At 38.0% G+C, this 18,003-nt stretch overlaps 1 protein-coding gene across 2 annotated transcripts in view; it reads right to left on the reverse strand.

Annotated features, from left to right (window-relative positions):
* Positions 1-18,003, reverse strand: part of DYNC2I1 (dynein 2 intermediate chain 1) — a 37,801-nt gene that overhangs the window by 5,535 nt on the left and 14,263 nt on the right. For both annotated transcript variants that reach the window (XM_054817059.1, XM_054817060.1), the window contains exons 9-19: positions 16,776-16,968; positions 15,018-15,120; positions 11,591-11,720; positions 10,959-11,070; positions 10,498-10,592; positions 10,058-10,187; positions 8,973-9,145; positions 8,290-8,452; positions 5,746-5,859; positions 4,840-4,901; positions 272-323 (exon numbers count right to left, since the gene is read on the reverse strand). In XM_054817059.1, the coding sequence (XP_054673034.1) occupies positions 272-323; positions 4,840-4,901; positions 5,746-5,859; positions 8,290-8,452; positions 8,973-9,145; positions 10,058-10,187; positions 10,498-10,592; positions 10,959-11,070; positions 11,591-11,720; positions 15,018-15,120; positions 16,776-16,968 (1,327 nt within the window). The remainder of the gene's footprint in view (positions 1-271; positions 324-4,839; positions 4,902-5,745; positions 5,860-8,289; positions 8,453-8,972; positions 9,146-10,057; positions 10,188-10,497; positions 10,593-10,958; positions 11,071-11,590; positions 11,721-15,017; positions 15,121-16,775; positions 16,969-18,003) is intronic.

Raw genomic sequence — 18,003 nt, forward strand, 5'->3', positions numbered from 1 at the left:
TTTGACATTATAAGAAATGTGGTCATATGAGGTGGCAATCGCCAATACAGAATTAGCAGATGAGGTTCAGGTAGCAGTGAAAATAAGTCTCATGATACCTAACTAATAGCCCCAAATATTAGATATAAGTCCTATTGAGAAAGAATCTTTTCCTCAGTAATTTTGCCTTCTTCTAAACTATTTTTTGTCATCACTGATTCTTCCTCTCTCTTCTAACTTCATAATCTCAAAACTTAAGCACTTTATTCTACCTCTAATGTACAGTACTCACCTAAATCAGTTTGTGAACCGGCTACATCCACTTTTTGTAATTCAACAACTACCTGAAAAGTCAATATTTAACATTAATAAGCAATAAATATTTACCAGACTTCTAAAGTTTTTTAACTAGTTGTAATAACGTATAACTCTAAAAGAACATTTAGACAGGTAAATCTAACATTACAATGATTACAGGTAGATTGTCTATCCCCTGTCAATGCCTGCAATGTTAAAAGTAGCTTCACATTCCTGCTGGATGTTCCCTGCTGGAAAGCAGAATATGGGAAGTGACATTCTACGCTTAATCAGTATTTGGCATCTTGTTGGTTTGGTTGGTAAAAAACCCCAAACACCCAAATAAGGAATTGTAACACACTTCCTGTGCTTTTCAGTGTTCATGAAATAAAGGGTAGATCATTTGGCCTGAATCTGTTGCTACTTAAGTTACTTAGAGCTTTAAGGGACTTAACTAGTGATATCGAAAGGAAATACTTTTATCCCCTTATTATTCACTGAGCCATTCAGTTCCCCAAGCAAGATTAATTCAGATACAAACAAGTTCAACAGCTGGGCCAAAGCTGCATCACAAGGAGACTGAAAACATCCGACAGAAAGAAGAGTTGTCAGGACAGTAATTCGAACCATAGAATAGTTTGGGTCAGAAAGGACCTTTAAAGGTCATAGAATCACAGAATGGTTTGGGTTGGAAGGGACCTTAAAGATCATCTAGTTCCAACCCCCCTGCCATGGGCAGGGACACCCTCCACTAGACCAGGTTGCCCAAAGCCCCATCCAGCCTGGCCTTGAACACTTCCAGGGAGGGGGCAGCCACAACTTCTCTGGGCAACCTGTGCCAGCGCCTCACCACCCTCACAGCAAAGAATTTCTTCATAATATCTGATCTAAATCGACCCTCCTTCAGCTTAAGGCCATCACCCCTTGTCCTGCCACTACACTCCCTGATAAACAGTCCCTCACCAGCTTTCCTGTAGGCCCCTTCAGGTACTGGAAGGCTGCAATTAGATCTCCCCAGAGCTGCCTTTTCTCCAGGCTGAACAATCCCAACTCTCTCAGCCTGTCCTCACAGGAGAGGTGCTCCAGCCCTCTGATCAGCTTCGTGGCCTCCTCTGGACTCGCTCCAACAGCTCCATGTCTCTCCTGTACTAGGGCCCCCAGAGCTGGACGCAGTACTCCAGGTGGGGTCTCACAAGAGCGGAGCAGAGGGGCAGGATCACCTCCCTCGACCTGCTGGTCACACCTCTTTTGATGCAGCCCAGGACACGGTTGGCTTTCTGGGCTGCAAGCGCACACTGCCGGCTCATGCTGAGCTTCTCATCAGTCAATACCCCCAAGTCCTTCTCCTCAGGGCTGCTTTCAATCCATTCCCTGCCCAGCCAATAGTCGTGCTTGGGATTGCGCCGACCCACGTGCAGGACCTTGCACTTGCCTTTGTTGAACTTCATGCGGTTCACACGGGCCCACCTCTCCAGCCTGTCAAGGTCCCTCTGCATGGCATCCCTTCCCTCCAGCGTCTCGACCACACCACACAGCTTGGTGTCGTCGGCAAACTTGCTGAGGGTGCACTCAATCCCACTGTCCATGTCGCCGACAAAGATGTTAAATAGTGCCAGTCCCAGTACCGACCCCTGAGGAATGCCACTCGTCACTGTTCTCCACTTGGACATTGAGCCGTTGACCACAACTCTCTTGAGTGCGACCATCCAGCCAATTACTTATCCACCGAGTGGTCCATCCATCGAATCCATGTCTCTCCAGTTTAGACACAAGGATGTCATGTGAGACAGTGTCAAATGCCTTGCACAAGTCCAGGTAGATGACGTCAGTTGCCCTTCCCTTATCCACGGACGCTATAATCCCATCATAGAAGGCCACCAAGGTTGTCAGGCACGATTTGCCCTTAGTGAAGCCGTGTTGGCTGTCACCAATCACCTCCTTATTTTCCATGTGCCTGAGCACATGGTCTGCTCCAGAATCTTGCCAGGCACGGAGGTGAGACTGACCGGCCTGTAGTTCCCTGGGTCTTCCTTTTTACCCTTCTTAAAAATGGGGGTTATGTTTCCCCTTTTCCAGTCGGTGGGATCTTCACCGGACTGCCAGGACTTCCCAAATATGATGGAGAGTGGCTTGGCCACTTCATCTGCCAGTTCCCTCAAGACCCGCGAATGCATCTCACCAGGTCCCATGGGCTTATGCACCTTCAGGTTCCTTAGATATTCTCAAACCTGATCTTCTCCTACAGTGGGTGGTTCTGCATTCTCCCAGTCCCTGCCTTCTGCGACCTGGGCAGTGTGGCTCAAGCATTTGCCAGTGAAGACTGAGGCAAAGAAGTCGTTGAGTAACGGTCATCTAGTCCAACCTCCCCCTGCAATAAGCAGAGACATCTTCAACTCCATCACGTTGCTCAGAGCCCTGTCCAACCCGACCTTGAATGTTTCCAAGAATGGGGCATCTACCACCTTTCTGGGCAACCTGTTCCAGTGATTCACCACCCTCATCATAAAAAATTTCTTCGTTACATCTAGTCTAAATCTACCCTCTTCTAGTCGTAAAACCATTACCCTTTGTCCTATCGCAACACGCCATGCTAAAAGTTTGTCCCCATATTTTTAAAAGCCCCCTTTAAGTATTGAAAGGCTACTTTAAGGTCTCCCCGGAGCCTTCTCTTCTCCAGGCTGAACAACCCCAATTCTCTCAGCCTTTCCTCATAGGGGAGATGTTCCATCCTTCTGGTCATTTTTGTGGCCCTCCTCTGGATCAACTCTAACACGTCTGTGCCTTCCAGCCTTCCAGCACCTGAAGGGGACCACAGGAAAGCTGGAGAGGAACTATTTACAAGGGCCTGGAGTGATAGGACAAGGGGTAATGGCTTTAAGCTGAAGGAGGGGAGATTTAGATTAGATGTTAGAAAGAAATTCTTTACCTTGAGGGTGGTGAGGCACTGGAAGAGGTTGCTCAGAGAAGTTGCAGATGCCCCATCCCTGGAAGTGTTCAAGGCCAGGTTGGATGAGGCTTTGGGCAACCTGGTCTAGTAAAAGGTGTCCCTGCCCACGGCAGGCCAGGTTGGATGGGGCTTTGGGCAACTTGGTCTAGTAGAAGGTGTCCCTGCCCACAGCAGGGGGGTCAGAACTAGATGATCGTTGAGGTCCCTTTCAACTCAAACCAGTCTATGTTGTGGAGGACTGTGTCAAAGGCCTTACAGAAGTCCAGATAGATGACATCCGTAGCTCTTCCCTTGTCCACTGACGCAGTCACTCCATCATAGAAGCCCACTAGATTGGTCAGGCAAGACTTGTCCTTGGTGAAGTCATGCTGGCTGTCTCAAATCACCTCCCTGTTCTCCATGTGCCTTAGCATAGCTTCTAGGAGGATCTGTTCCATGATCTTCCAGGTACAGAGGTGAAGCTGACAGGTCAGTAGTTCCCAGGGCCCTCCTTTCTACTCTTTTCTAAAATGGGTGCAATGTTTCCCTTTTTCCAGTCACCGGGGACTTCACCTGACTACCATGTCTTTTCAAATGTCATAAAGAGTGGCTTGGCAACTACATCAGCCAATTCCCTCAGGACTCTGGGATGCATCTCGTCGGGTCCCATTGATTTATGTATGTTCAGGTTCCTCCAGTGGTCACGAACCTGTTCTTCTCTCACAGTGGGAAGGACTTTGCAGTCCCTGTCTTGTGGTGTATCTACTTGAGAGGTGTGGGAAGAGAGGTTGCCAGTGAAGACTGAAGCAAAAAAAAGTTGTGGAGCACCTCAGCCTTCTCCTTCTCTGTTACGACCAGTTTGCTAGTCTTGTTCATGGGGCACTACACTTTCTTTGACCTTCCTTTTCTGGCTGACATACGTGTAGAAGCCCTTCTTATTATTTTTTGCATCCCTTGCCAAGTTCAGCTCCAACCATGTGCCTGGCCTTCCTGACCCCATTCCTACACACCTGGGCAGTGTCCCTATACTCTTCCCAGGATACCTGTCCCTGTTTCCACTGCCTCTGCATTTCCTTCTTGATCTTTAGTTTGACAAGCAGGTCTTGACTCATCCATGTCGGTTTCTTGCCTTCCTTTCCTGATTTCTTACACCTGACAATTAAGAGCAACAGACCCAGTGCTTACCTGCCTGTCATATTTTAGGCAGGGTAATCTTATCCACAGATTTTCACATTTTGCCTCTTGACCATTTATTTTATATAAATCAGGAATGACATTTCTCACATACATTCAGTACAGTCTCTGACACCATTGTGATTCAAATAAAATAAGTGGGTGAAAGAGGACCCAGGTCTATTATTCAATTAATGTGAACATATTCCTATGAAGCAGAACTACTGATTGCCTGTTTTCATTAATTTATGTACCTGTTAATAGTTTTGCCTAAGGATAACTTCGTGGCATTAGGGAGTCAGGGCAAAAATTTTGAGGAGAATTCTAACAGAATGGCTAGTGTTGCTGTACTTTTCAGGGAGGAAATTCTCATCAGAAATCCCGGATTTGGGTTGGTATATTTGAAGAAGTATTTTATTATTCCAACACGTGATGCTCTCTCTTTTCATATGTATATTACTCACCCACATATTGAGGATTCCATTTTCATCCATTGAAGCTATCTGAAATGGAGGGCCTGACATTTCTATGGAAGGAATAATAACAATTTATATTCATACACTGAGCTTCATCCTGAACAATATCAAAGGTTAATCCTCTGAAACTTCTATGATCCTCTCAGCTTCATAAAAACCGGAAAGTGCCCTAATTCTACCAAAGAAGAAAAAGGCATGAAACTAGTATGTTGAGTTTGTCCTCCCAGACAGGCAGGTGATTTCTGTCTGCATCTTTTAAAGTGTCTGAATTCTGCATTGACTTTGGAACAGAAAATAAAGTGTAATAGATGAAATCTTGTAAAACCTGCAATATGCAGCACATTTCATCGGACTACTATGGATTTCAAAGTGAAAATCTGCAATGAGAGTAATAATGTCTCCTCTAGCGAACTGCCTGAGAATTTAGGGGCATAAGGATTAAAGTCTCTTTGCAAAGGCTGGTCATAAAAAAAATTAGGCAAAAGGCACAGGAAGAACCACCAAGTACAGTCCCACATTTTAAGTGCTTTCAGATATAAGCAAGTTGCTCTGCTGATTTGGACCGGGTTTTTCTGGACATTATAGAAGCACTAAGACTTATCTAAAGGCAGTTCTTGAGTGGTAACTTGTTTTATCATGGAAGAACAAAATATTGTCTTGAAAACAAACATTATAAGAAGCATGCACCCACACCTGATGTGAAACTGCAGTGAATGAACGTTACATAAAAATAAGAGCAGAAAAAAACATGAATGTTGCATGCAATTCATACTACAGACAACTTAAGAGGCAGAATAGAATTATAAACTGGATTTTGGCTATTATATATTTATTTTACTGGATATGTAAAGAAAGACTCAGACACAATGATGCTTTCAAGAGCAGTTGACATACCCTTCCGATAAGAGAAGCTTGAGAGCCCATAATTCTGATCAGTGTAAAGAGAGGTTGAGACAGGTTCCACTGCTAGTATAGGGGAGGTGTGGTTTACTGAGTTTAGAATGCCATCTGTAATTAAAGATAATGAAAAGTAAACACTGTATTATTTTCAACAAAACCAACAACAAAACCCTAATCACTTTTCCGCTTATAGGAGAATGATGATTGCAAAGAAAGAATGGCAAATAACGAACTCCATAAGAAATTACTTTGTAAAAGTCTGAAATACAATAATGCAAACTGTTCCCCAAATTAACAAAATACTACTAGATAAATCAATGTTTCACCATTTGTATTTACTTCTCATTTTCCAAATGACTGCTGCACCATTTATGCCAGTATACCAGACATTTCATTAAACCTGCCATTTCAGATTTACCATGAAAAGAATTATGTTAATTTCAAGCTCCATAAACTACAGAGGTAGAAATAAATCACTGCCTACTATAGAAAAGACAAAATTGAAGAAAAATTACTCTTACAAAGTATTATTTAATAGAAAGTAACTACCCTGAAACAAACAATTCACCACAAGAAAATATGTATTTATGCTTTAATAACATTTTAAAATAAATGTATATTTAATTTCAAAATGCATTCTTTCTCAGATACTCTTGATTCCTGAACTTTCCCTGTGCACTGATTTTAATCTCATTTAAGATTAAAGGCATAAAGCTTCCTAAGTACACAGCATTAAAACCCGCTTGTTTATATAAGCAACTACATGAAACTGTATACACACACTTGACTACTAGCCCACTGTGACACTTGACTACTAGCCCACTGTGCAACACACGATCAAGCATCTTTGATCTATTAAAAAAATTAAGTCTATCAACTACCAACTAATGTTTACTTTAACATGGCTACTGCAGTTAGACACATTTGTAAACAAAAGATGATTTTGTGCATGTGTGCAGCGGGTCTTTTTAGAAAAATAATATGTCGGTGTCAGTTAAATGGTAGCACTTGCACACACACACAAAAAAGGAAAAATACATAAAGGAGGACTTATTTTGCAATAATAAAATAATTTTTAAAAATATTGCTGTGTGTTATTTTTCACTCCAAGGTACAATACAGTGCCAAGAAAAATGGCACCAATTTTATAATTAAGATTGAGAAAAATCAAGGGTCAAACTGCTGGTACGTACACCTCATTCCCAATATCTCAACATACTACTACATGCATTGAAAACTTCAGTAAGATTAATGATTTCCTGCTCTATTTAAATTTGCAATGACAAACATTGGTATAGGCATAAAGATCCATTCCTTTCCATCAGATAAAATTGTAAGGATCTCATACACCAATCCAAACGCAGAGTGAAGTACTTTGTACTGAGTATCTCACATATCTAGAGATACTGAATCAGAGAGCTTTTGGGCCCCAAAGTTTAGTCACAGCTTCAGAATCCCTTAAATAAAAGAGTAAAAGTAACTGACTGCTAACTGTGGAAGTCGGAATTCAACTTACTCCATTACATAGATCACCTCTGACATTTAGCCTTCATAAACCACTTGTTTCCAATGATGTGATCCCCAAAATTATTCATATATGCTAAACTAATAGTACCATAAAAAGGACAGTTGTGTACGTGATGAAAATATGAGAAATTCCTAGATCTTATATTGCTACAATAATCGATAAATTGGCAATAAACAAGCACAATCCTGACTCAACTTTTAGTGTATCTAGACAGAATCCAGAAGTTACAGAAATGGAATTTTAGAAATGCATAAGGGTGAGATTCAGGCCAAAGATACAGACATTTACAATGCTATCTACATTTAAGACAGCTGTATAATATCTCTAAGTGAACTAAATCTAATCAACACAATCAATCCAGCTAACCATATACAGATATCTACATTAGGATGAGATGAATAGCTCTCTAGATCCCACAGACTAGCACCGCACTGATTCCAACAGAGGTTATGCATGCATACACTTCGATAGGTACCTTGCATGCAACCTCATAGAAACATCAAGACAGGTGACAATTTGTACAGATTTCAACCTTTAAATGACATTTGAAAAAGTGTGTTTTACAGTCTTAAATTACTTTGACTTTTTTAATACATCTTAATATGTGTGTTTAGATGTAGATAAAAAAGAAACGTAGGTTATATTAAGGGAAACGTAGGTTATATTAAGGGAAACGTAGGTTATATTAAGGGAAACGTAGGTTATATTAAGGGAGATAACATGATGAAAATTGATTAAGCTAATCATTTCAGTAGTTGAGTAGCCCATTTCAGTATTACAATGCTCCTTAGGTTCTACATCTTCTCCACCCCTCTATTCTCAGTGCTTGATGCGTATTCAGCTGGCTTACATTTCTTTACAGCTATTACTGATTGGTAATTTTTACTTGACTAAATACAATATCTGAACTGGATAAACTTGGCTACTGAGAAAGAGTGTTCTTAGCAGACTTAGTAGTGGAATTGTTTCACCGTCCACAAAATGACTAATCAGAATGCATAGATACTGACCAGTGGAAAATGTTGGAACTCTAAACGTCCAGGCAGTTTCACCGATCGTTATATGAGGGTGCATTCTTGAGTCTTCTCGAAGATCCCACACCAACAACGAACCATCTATTGTCCCAGCAAAAACTAATGTTGTTTTATTGGGACTAAAGCAGCAACATATCACCTGTTAAGCAGTAAAAAGATGCATAGTTGATATTATGAAAAAGACCAATGACTTCATAAGCCTGAAATATGTTTGATTTTCCTAGGCATGCAAATCCCGAAAAGACAGCTTAGAGGTGTTTGCGGCAGAAGGACAATTTATTTAAAAGGGAAGTACAATACCAGACTTTCAGTAAGCCTTTCCTTTTCAAGACAATTGTGTAATCTGCATCTGCCAACACAAAACTGAAGGAGGTGATTCAACTGTATGATGGGTAGAGATAAGTCCTGACAACATCTGAAACAGCTATTTTACTTCTGTTCACTATTCAACCAACAAATGGAGTAAAAATGAAAAAAAAACCAAACAAAATCACCTTCACTACATTCTAGTACTGGAGCATAAAATGGAATGAGAAAGTGTTTTGCTCACTAGGTTCAAATGTGTTTCTCAAAAGATCTTGCGGCAAGACTAGAAAACAAAATACACATAATAAAGCCACTTATTCAATGGGCAACTATACAATGCTATAAAAACATACCTCTGAGTCACATATTAAAACTTTCTGTGGACTGGAGGGCTGCCAGATGTTCCAGACGCATATGATGCTTTTTCTGTTCAGTAAAACAACACCTGCCTTTTCAGGTAATCCATGAACAGAAAGTAGTGTCTGCCTCTGAACTTGAGAGACATATAGGCAGGATATTTTTCGGTCTAAACCATTTAAAAAAAACCAAACAAAACAAACCACAAACAAACAAAGAAGAAAAATAAATAAAGAAGTCCCTGCAGATGAAGAAGCATATTTAGCTGCTATAGCAACATGCAAGGAAGCTAAGATGCAATTATGAAGAATAATTCTATTAACAGTGGGTTGCTTTTGATGCTATACAAGAAAAAAGGAGGGACTAGAGAAGGAATCAAAAAATGTAGAAGTAAGTAGAAAGCAAAAAGGAGAAGAGCCAGGAAGTTTATAGAATAATTATTCTGGACATAAAGCAAACCAATCTGATCTGATGTCAGTATATAGACTGAAAATTAAGCTAAATCTCAAACAGGAAACAGCACAGGCCAGGCTTTTCCTGTTTCATCTCATGTGTTCATGTTAGAATACGTATGGTTTTGTGTTATAATATGTCTTCCTGACATAATTACAAATGTTTTCTTTTTCATATTTCTTTTCATCTGAACTTTCACTGTTTATATAGGGAAGATACAGCTGCAGTGCAAATATATCAGCCTATATTCTTCCTGTTCAAAAACCTTGCTTTATTTGCACCTTTGGCCCTACTTTCAGCGTAAAGAGCCTAAACAAAATGACACCCCTTGGGATGGCCCTTCAACAACAGGGGCAAGAAATTACATCCAGAGCAGCCCTATATCATGCTAATCACTGGTTATATTTCTGGTTTCACAGCAACCAGGATGCTCTGATGTTCCGTATGCGAAACCAATCTGCAGAGTTACAACAAGATTAGAACAATTAAAAGCAAAGTGGGGTTTACATCATCTACATACCCTGAGATGTGCTCTTTGCGTTTCATTCATGACAAAGAACATGGTATTTTGCATAAGAAAGAAGAGCACACACTGTATAGTAAAAGGTGTAGAATAAAGTTCCCTTACCATGGAGGAATGGCTGGTTAGTATTCAACCGGGAACAGCTATCACTAATAGACAGACTGGTTTGTTGAGATCTTATTTTCCACGTGGATTCTGTTGCAACTTGATCTTCTTCTAGCAAAACAGCAATCACCTTTCAAACATAATTACATTTACAGAAATAAAAGGGTCGTCTTATCTTTCAGCTTTGCTATTTGTAGCTTTCTAAAGTATGTGGATTAATTTAATAAACCTTTATAACCTCTTGTTAATTTTATATCTTTGCAAGTACGGCTTTAGAGATGTAAAAGCTGCACAGCGCTGGTTCCATTCCTTTGCAGAGAGATGAATCTCACTGATAACAAGTATTACTTAAATTAGTCAGAACGAGTAGCGTAAGTGATATATCACACTGTATACTTATTCACACATCTCATAAGGGATATTAAGAGCGTAAAATGTACCTGGCAAGCAGACCGAAGGAAGTTTGCTAATCTTTGTGAATCAATTTTAGGTGTTAGAGCTCCATTCACTGACATATCCTGGCTATTTATGGGACCTAAGAGAAAACAAAAACCAAAACCAAACTTGAAGCTTCAAAAGGGAATCAATTAAGAAAACCGTAAGAATAATTTAATTTTTAAGCAAGATGAACGTGGCAGGAATCAACTTCTCTTCAGCAGCAATAACAGTATTGAAGAACAAGATCTGTTGGGGAATTGCATCTGCTGCCAACAGCAATCCAAGAGAAAGAAACTATTTCTGCTACTTATTCTCCACCCCCTCCACGACAAGATTCAGTGTGCCTATAGCTGTTTGCTACTGATGCAGCCTGCCACATTACAAATTCTGCCAATAGGTGGGTTTGAAAGAAAAAGTTTACAGGCATACATCCGTAAACGACTAAGATTAACATGTTCTTCACCTCCGGATACAAGGGCACTTTCTCCTGGATGCTGTGTCCATTTCTCCAATGTCTCAACTTCTTCAGTCTGAACGTCTCTCTCAAGATTGTCCTCGTTACACTGAACATATGCCTAAAGGAGAAAGATAAAGTGATCAATATATGTGCTAAGAATGACAGCACATAACTGAATAGAACTTAATCATTTTAAAACTGATGTGCCCAACCTCTTCTGTTTGTAAATTCAGACCTAAGCATACTGACACAGTGTCACTATTTTGTGCATGCACTCTTCACCACATTTTGCACAAGAGTGCTAGACCTACTGCAAAAATACAGAATGTCTTACATTATGCGTAAACACTAAACCCAGCATACCTGGGACAGTGAGCCACAAAGATATAGAAAGTACTTCACAAAATGGGGAAGGAACACAAGAGAGTCCTCTTCCAACACAGAAAGGAAATGGTCTGTGTGGCTAAAAAGTTTTGATATCATTGCTTTATGGTAATTAAGACTTAGAGATGAAAAATATTATTGTATTACTTTACTGTCCTATTAGCTTCAGTAACTTTCTTTTGTAAAGGAAATTATTTTCCAGAACAGGAATCAGCACTTTCAGGATTTAATACTACTACATATTTGTTACTCACCTGCTTAGTGTTCATTTTACCGAAATTCCTGATGTACATGTCGTACTCATTTACAGGAGGCAAATCCAACAAAGAAAAACTAACTGAGAAGTCCAGATCAATTAGCGGGAGAAGTTCTGAACTCCGTTTTCTTTAGAATGAATTACAAAAGAGAAAGAAAAAAGTGGTTAAGACCAAGTATTTGGCATTCCAAAAGAAAATCAGCCTGATTTTGTACAGTACCACAGATCTAACAATCCACTGATCTATGTGAATTGAAGCTGTATCAAAATTAATCGTTAAATAAAAACACATCAATAGAAATACATATAATACTGTTATGAGTTCTCACTTAATATTATACTGAGATAATTATCATATTTGAAAATGTAATACTGATTGCAAACAGCAAACTTACATGGTTTATTATAAAATAAACCCAAACTCTCAAAGCCTAGCACCATCATCTTGCCTAAGTATTCAAAAGCTGTTCTGTGAGGTAGCAGATGAATGTCACTTTTTTCCTATAGTTAGAGTGGTGATTAATTCTCCTAAACTCATTAATTTACAACATCTATATGTGTACATCTATAATGTACTGGTTTTGTTAGACTATTCAAATGTATTCTGAATGACCTTCATTGGTAATAGACTGCCTGAATTTGTACCACCAGGGAAACAAAAATAGCAGTAATCCTAAAATGTATTTTCAATATATACATGAAATAAATTCATTGCTGATTCATAACCTGTGGACATGAATATTGACCCCCTCAAAAGTAGGCCTCTCAAAAACATTAATTTGGACTACTGGACTTGATCTAAATTGTATGAAAATGAGTACTCAGGACTGAGATAGACTATGTATTTTCCCACTTGCATTTTTTGTTGAGAATAAGATTAGCACATTGTACAGTATTTGAGATACGTTAATCTCTTTGTACTACGCAATGCCAAATATTTCCATCTTCCTAAATTCTGTATCTGGAAAAAACCCCATCTGCCTTATCCAGCTTCCCTCAATCCTTTTACTTTCTGCCTACCTCAATTCTTAATTCTGCCATCTTTGCTCACAAATAAAACTATATTTTGATTCATAATTGGAAAACAAGTCTATATACTGTATCTTATTCTGACAAGATGCTAAAAACATTTATGGGATATTTCTTACTATCATTGACTACAAAGAGATTCCTAACGCTCCACTTGTATGGATGTGTGGATAATGAAAAAACAGTCAATTTTTGTCTCAATTTACACAACTATCTATCTGCTTTAATGTCATAAAGCTATTATTTTAAGAGTTAATTGCTTGAATTACATACAGATGTCTGCTTACAAGTTAATTCCATGGCCTCGCTATAGTACAGATTTCTTGGAAATGAGAAAATTTTTTGTCAGTTTTACCCTTTCTCTTTCTTGCACTTTAAGGGTTTTTTTTAATATCTTTAATATAAATGCAACCCAGATACAATTATGGATCTGTAGCAATTCCATATCTAAACTGTCTTCTAGATGTGTATTCTAGTTGCAATTTCTTCTTCGTAAGATGGTCCTTGTAAAGGGAAAAGACTACAGCAACATGAGCTGGAATTGCTCCTCCAGTATTTTAGGCTGGATTTTTCTTTACGCATAAGGACAATTTTCACATCTCTTTTTTTGCTACTTAATGACATCGATTCAGTTTTCTTATCAACATTTTATTTTTACTTCTACTTCCTAATACACCACTTCTTCACAGACATTGTGGGCACAGATTGCTGAGATCTAATTCAAATGTATGAAAGTTGCTTCCTAGTTACAAATCTTAATGATACATGCAGACAAATCCTTAAAATAAACTAATAAGCCTCATATTCATACAACTCCAAAGTGCCACAGCTTATTTATGGGATGCTTTCAGTCTATTTACTGGTAGAAATGTATTATCACAGCATTAATTTCCACAAACCCTTTCTCCTTCCATGAAAATTCTAGTTATCTTCACAGGCTATATACATTGTTAGCATGTACACAAAGTTATATACATAGTCATAATCAGTCATAGCACTTAATTAGGAGAGGCTGACAAACATTTCAGAAGGCAATTCTTCAGCGAGATGCCTCCCTGAATTTCTGCCCTGGTTTTGGCAGGGATAGAGTTACTCTTCTTCCTAGCAGCTGGTATAGTGCTGTGTTTTGGATTTAGGATGAGAACAACCTTGACAACACACTAATATTTTAGTTGTTGCCAAGCAGTCAAGGACTTTTCAGCTTCTCATACCGCCCTGCCAACAAGAAGGCGGAGGGTGCCCAAGAAGCTGGGAGGGGACACAGCTAGAACTGCTGACCCAAACCGGCCAAAGGAATATTCCATACCATAAGATGCCATGTTCTGTATACAGCTGGGGGTTGGCTGGGAGGTGGGGCAGCTCAGGAACTAGCTAAGCATTGGCTTTGGGTGGTGAAAAATTGTGCTGCTTATCACTTGTTTTGTATATTCTGTTATTATTATCATCATCTTCCTTTTCTGTCCTATTAAACTGTCTTTATCTCAACCCACAAGTTTTACTTTTTTTTTTTTTTCCATTTTTGTTTCTCTCTCCCATCTCACTGGCAGGGAGGGAGTGAGCAAATGGCTGTGTGGTTGTTTTAGCTCTGACCGGGTTCAACCATGACGATTTCCTAATCTGTCTCCACTGTCTACATGAACTCATGTAAAATTTGGGCATATAAATTTAGGCAAGGTGAATTAGACAGACTAGACAATAAAATCTCCTTTATGTGAAGATTAGCCACTGATGTGCAGTCATGGAGCAGTGGAATCTAGTATTACCAATAAAAATTAATATTCTTGCTTTATGCATCCAATTGATGTAACAGAAAATTGGAGATACATACAGTGCTTCAGATAAATCTGGAGCTCCTGGCAAGTTCCACAAGAAACAGGCATCAATTTGTTTCTGTAATACAGAGCTGTCTGAGATGTCTCCAATCTAGATCAATTTTAGATCAGTAATAATGTGATTTTACACCAACTGGTGTTACCCCTGAAAAGGAACATGCTATTTTGGCAACAGTATGTACCATATAGAGTCTTGATTATTTCAAGAAATTACAGTTCTGCCAAGTCCTGAGAGCAGCTAAAAGGCCTGCTCTTTAGTACTACAAGTCAATATCTAATTAAGTGACTGAAGAATCACACAAAGAGATTACAATCCTGGCAACTCATTCTGTAATAAAATGATACATATAAACTGTTATATAGATAAATTTCTGTCATAAAATGACATGTAGCAAAGCCTGTAAGTTTTATTTATTTATGAGCTAATTACTGTTAGCTTACAAAACAATATTTGACTCTAAAATCTTCAAGTTTATAAACTTCAAATATTTCAAATATAATGAAAAAAATTACATCTCACATAGTGAATTGCCATTTTGTGTGGATTACTTAAAATATACTTACTTCTGCTTACTAGCCATACTTCGGCTACTTTGTCGTTGGTTTGCCATTTGAAAATCCATGAATATTCCACAAAAAGAGTTTCTGACAGAAGGGTATTGCCTTTCTGTTATATTATAAAACATTGTTAGTGTTATAATTCACACTTTACAGTGCATTAAAATGTAAAGTAGTATGCTAAAAAGCAACAGATTTATTACAACACAGCTACTAAAAGTTACTAGTTCACACATTACACAACGTGCTTTAGCACAATTGTCAGTACAATAAGCTTCTTAACTTCGGTAATGAGCCAGCATTTTTCCCTTATTATGGTCCTTTACCAATCAATTCAAAATGACTGACCATTGTAATTTTTATTTTAGAAGACTATGATGCAGTAGTGCCTCTTTCTTTCTCCTGCCATTAGCAGGTCCCTTGTTCCCCTGTGTACAGTAAAACATTCTAAGACCAATTCTAAAAATCATATCAAATTCACACAGACTGCATCATGTGCATGCTACAGGTCTAAATAAGAATTCACCACTACAGCTAGAGAACCTCATCAACAGAAGCTTAACTGATGCCCCTGGATGAATAAGCGAGACATTGAAAATTGTTGCTTTAAAAGTCACAGTTAATAGAACAACTACAACATCTGATGTCATGTCAATTTTACTACCTTGCCTGGCTAGATGGTAGCTAATTGACCTTAATATCCAACTTCCAGTGAGGACCACTGGTCTTTCACTTCCTCAGCGGAAGACTGCCTTTTTAGAGAATACTTGTAAATGCTTTTAAACTTCAAAAATCATTACCAGAATGATCAACAACCATTTTAACCAAGCGAGATTAAAATTTCATTACAAAAAGTGTTGTGTAACTTACAACAAAGCAGTAAGTTCTACAATTCAGAATTTAAAAATCCGATCCTATATTACAATTCCATTCTGTTCATTAGATCTATAGCATTAATGGAATTCTTTCATTGATTCCATATTCTTTATTAGAAAAATAGTAATTGCATAAATCTTCTGCAAGAAGAAATTCATATTACAGTATATTGGTTCTGACTTAACTGAAAATACATTGATACTGTAAAGACTTACAGAAACTCCATGCTATTTTTCCATGACTGTACTAACTTTGTATGAACTAGAGTAAAAAGCTGTTCAAGATTCTTTTGCACAATGATTCTATACTGCCATTCATGTATGTGAAGAGTGCAAAGGGAAACCACAGTTCTAGTTAGTTAAATAAGTAGATCTGGTATTCACAGGTATCAGATCAACTGAATACAAGTCAATAATTCCATAGTCATACTTCAGAAAAAACCTGCATTTTAAAAGTGATACAGAACTATATATTTAAGTAGTGTCTGTATTTATCTCGCCTTCCCACCCAGAGCAGTGGCTTCAACTTTGCTTAAAAGAAACAGGCAAATTAATGTCACCGGAAGCCCCAGACTGTTCTAGCACTCCTCCAGTTTTCGAAATCCAGATTCTCATATCCTCCTCTTACCCAAAATAAGGCATATTAAATGTCAGTCTGTAAATTTTTATACTTCACATTTTCAATGATTAGTAATGCCTCTGAATCATTCTTTAGCAATGTGAAAGTTACAGTACTTACCCACAAATTTAAGTGACTCATCCAGAGGACCAGATTTCTGCCTTTAGGCAGAGTTCTAGAAAAAGTGGCCTGTTTACTCGTATATTGTATGTGTTACTCATACATTTAATAAAAAAAAAAAAAAAAAGGGACTGGTATCTAGTCACATACCCACGATTGGTTCCTTTTTTTCATTTTCAGTTTTCTTTGGCAGTGAAGTACAAATTCTATCATTTTCTGCACTAATTGCTCTTTGAATTTCTTCAATTTCTGATGTTCTGGAAAATGGAATCTCTCTTTGGTTTTCTTCTGCACCTCCTTCACCACTTTTGTCTTCATCATCATGAAAATCATCTTCATAATCCTTTAAAAGTAACAGGACTTTCAATAACTAATAAACATGAATTATAGATGTATTTTTCACGGTCTTTTTAAGAAATTACAAAATGCTGTCAAAATAAAAATAAAATTTTCATACAGATGGCTATAAATCCTCATTTTAAAATAACTGATAGAAAGAAAATGGCATGTCTTGATTGTGTGGTAATTTTAATCAAGAGAAGACAATCCCACAGTGTTTTTCTTCAGTGCCCAAAATAGATTCCTTTTTTTTAAAAAAAAAAAATCTTAAAGTAGTAACTATATGTTTAAGTACATTATGTGTTCTTTAAAGAAATAAAATTACAGCGTTCAGTGGCATAAATGCTTCATAGATGTATAAAGTTGTTTATTTGATAGTTTTAATTCAAGCTGCCCTTGAATGGCAGGCTCAAATTTACTAAACTATCACACTATCTGTTTGCAAGTCCATGCATAAGGCTCATACTTTGATAATTCTCTTAACCAAGACAATTGATTTCATGCTAAAATAATCACCTAACAAAAATTATATGAGTAAGTCTTAAATGTGCTCATTTCTCTCCACTGAATGGTAAAGGGCTACTATAGTAAACAGCTCAACAGTCAACATCACTCCTAATGTAAGTGGAAATGAATTCAACTTGGCTGAACAAAGATGTAGCTGGCTCAGCTAGCAATGAAAGCACATTCGACACACTCTTCCATCTTAGTAACTTTAAAGTAAACAAGAGAGAGCTAAAAATAACAGAGTTCAACTAAATTAGTGAAGGCACTGCTGCTTGTCAATACTTTTTTCTACAATACTTTTGCAATGAAAAACAACAAGGCTTTTTCCCCTCCTGAAACTGATTATTTGCTCTCATTATTTAAAAAAACAAAATCAGCATTTTTCACAGAAAACCATTTAAATAATTGAAATTGAGGAAGACAGAAAGAGCATCATGTGAAGACTTCAACTCAAAAGCAAAAGCTGGTTCCCAACCCCTGATGAAAAATAAGTAAATATATAGCAGAGAGTTTCTACATAACATTTTAGTTA

Source organism: Grus americana, chromosome 2 (assembly GCF_028858705.1).
Source record: "Grus americana isolate bGruAme1 chromosome 2, bGruAme1.mat, whole genome shotgun sequence".
Taxonomy (NCBI): domain Eukaryota; kingdom Metazoa; phylum Chordata; class Aves; order Gruiformes; family Gruidae; genus Grus; species Grus americana.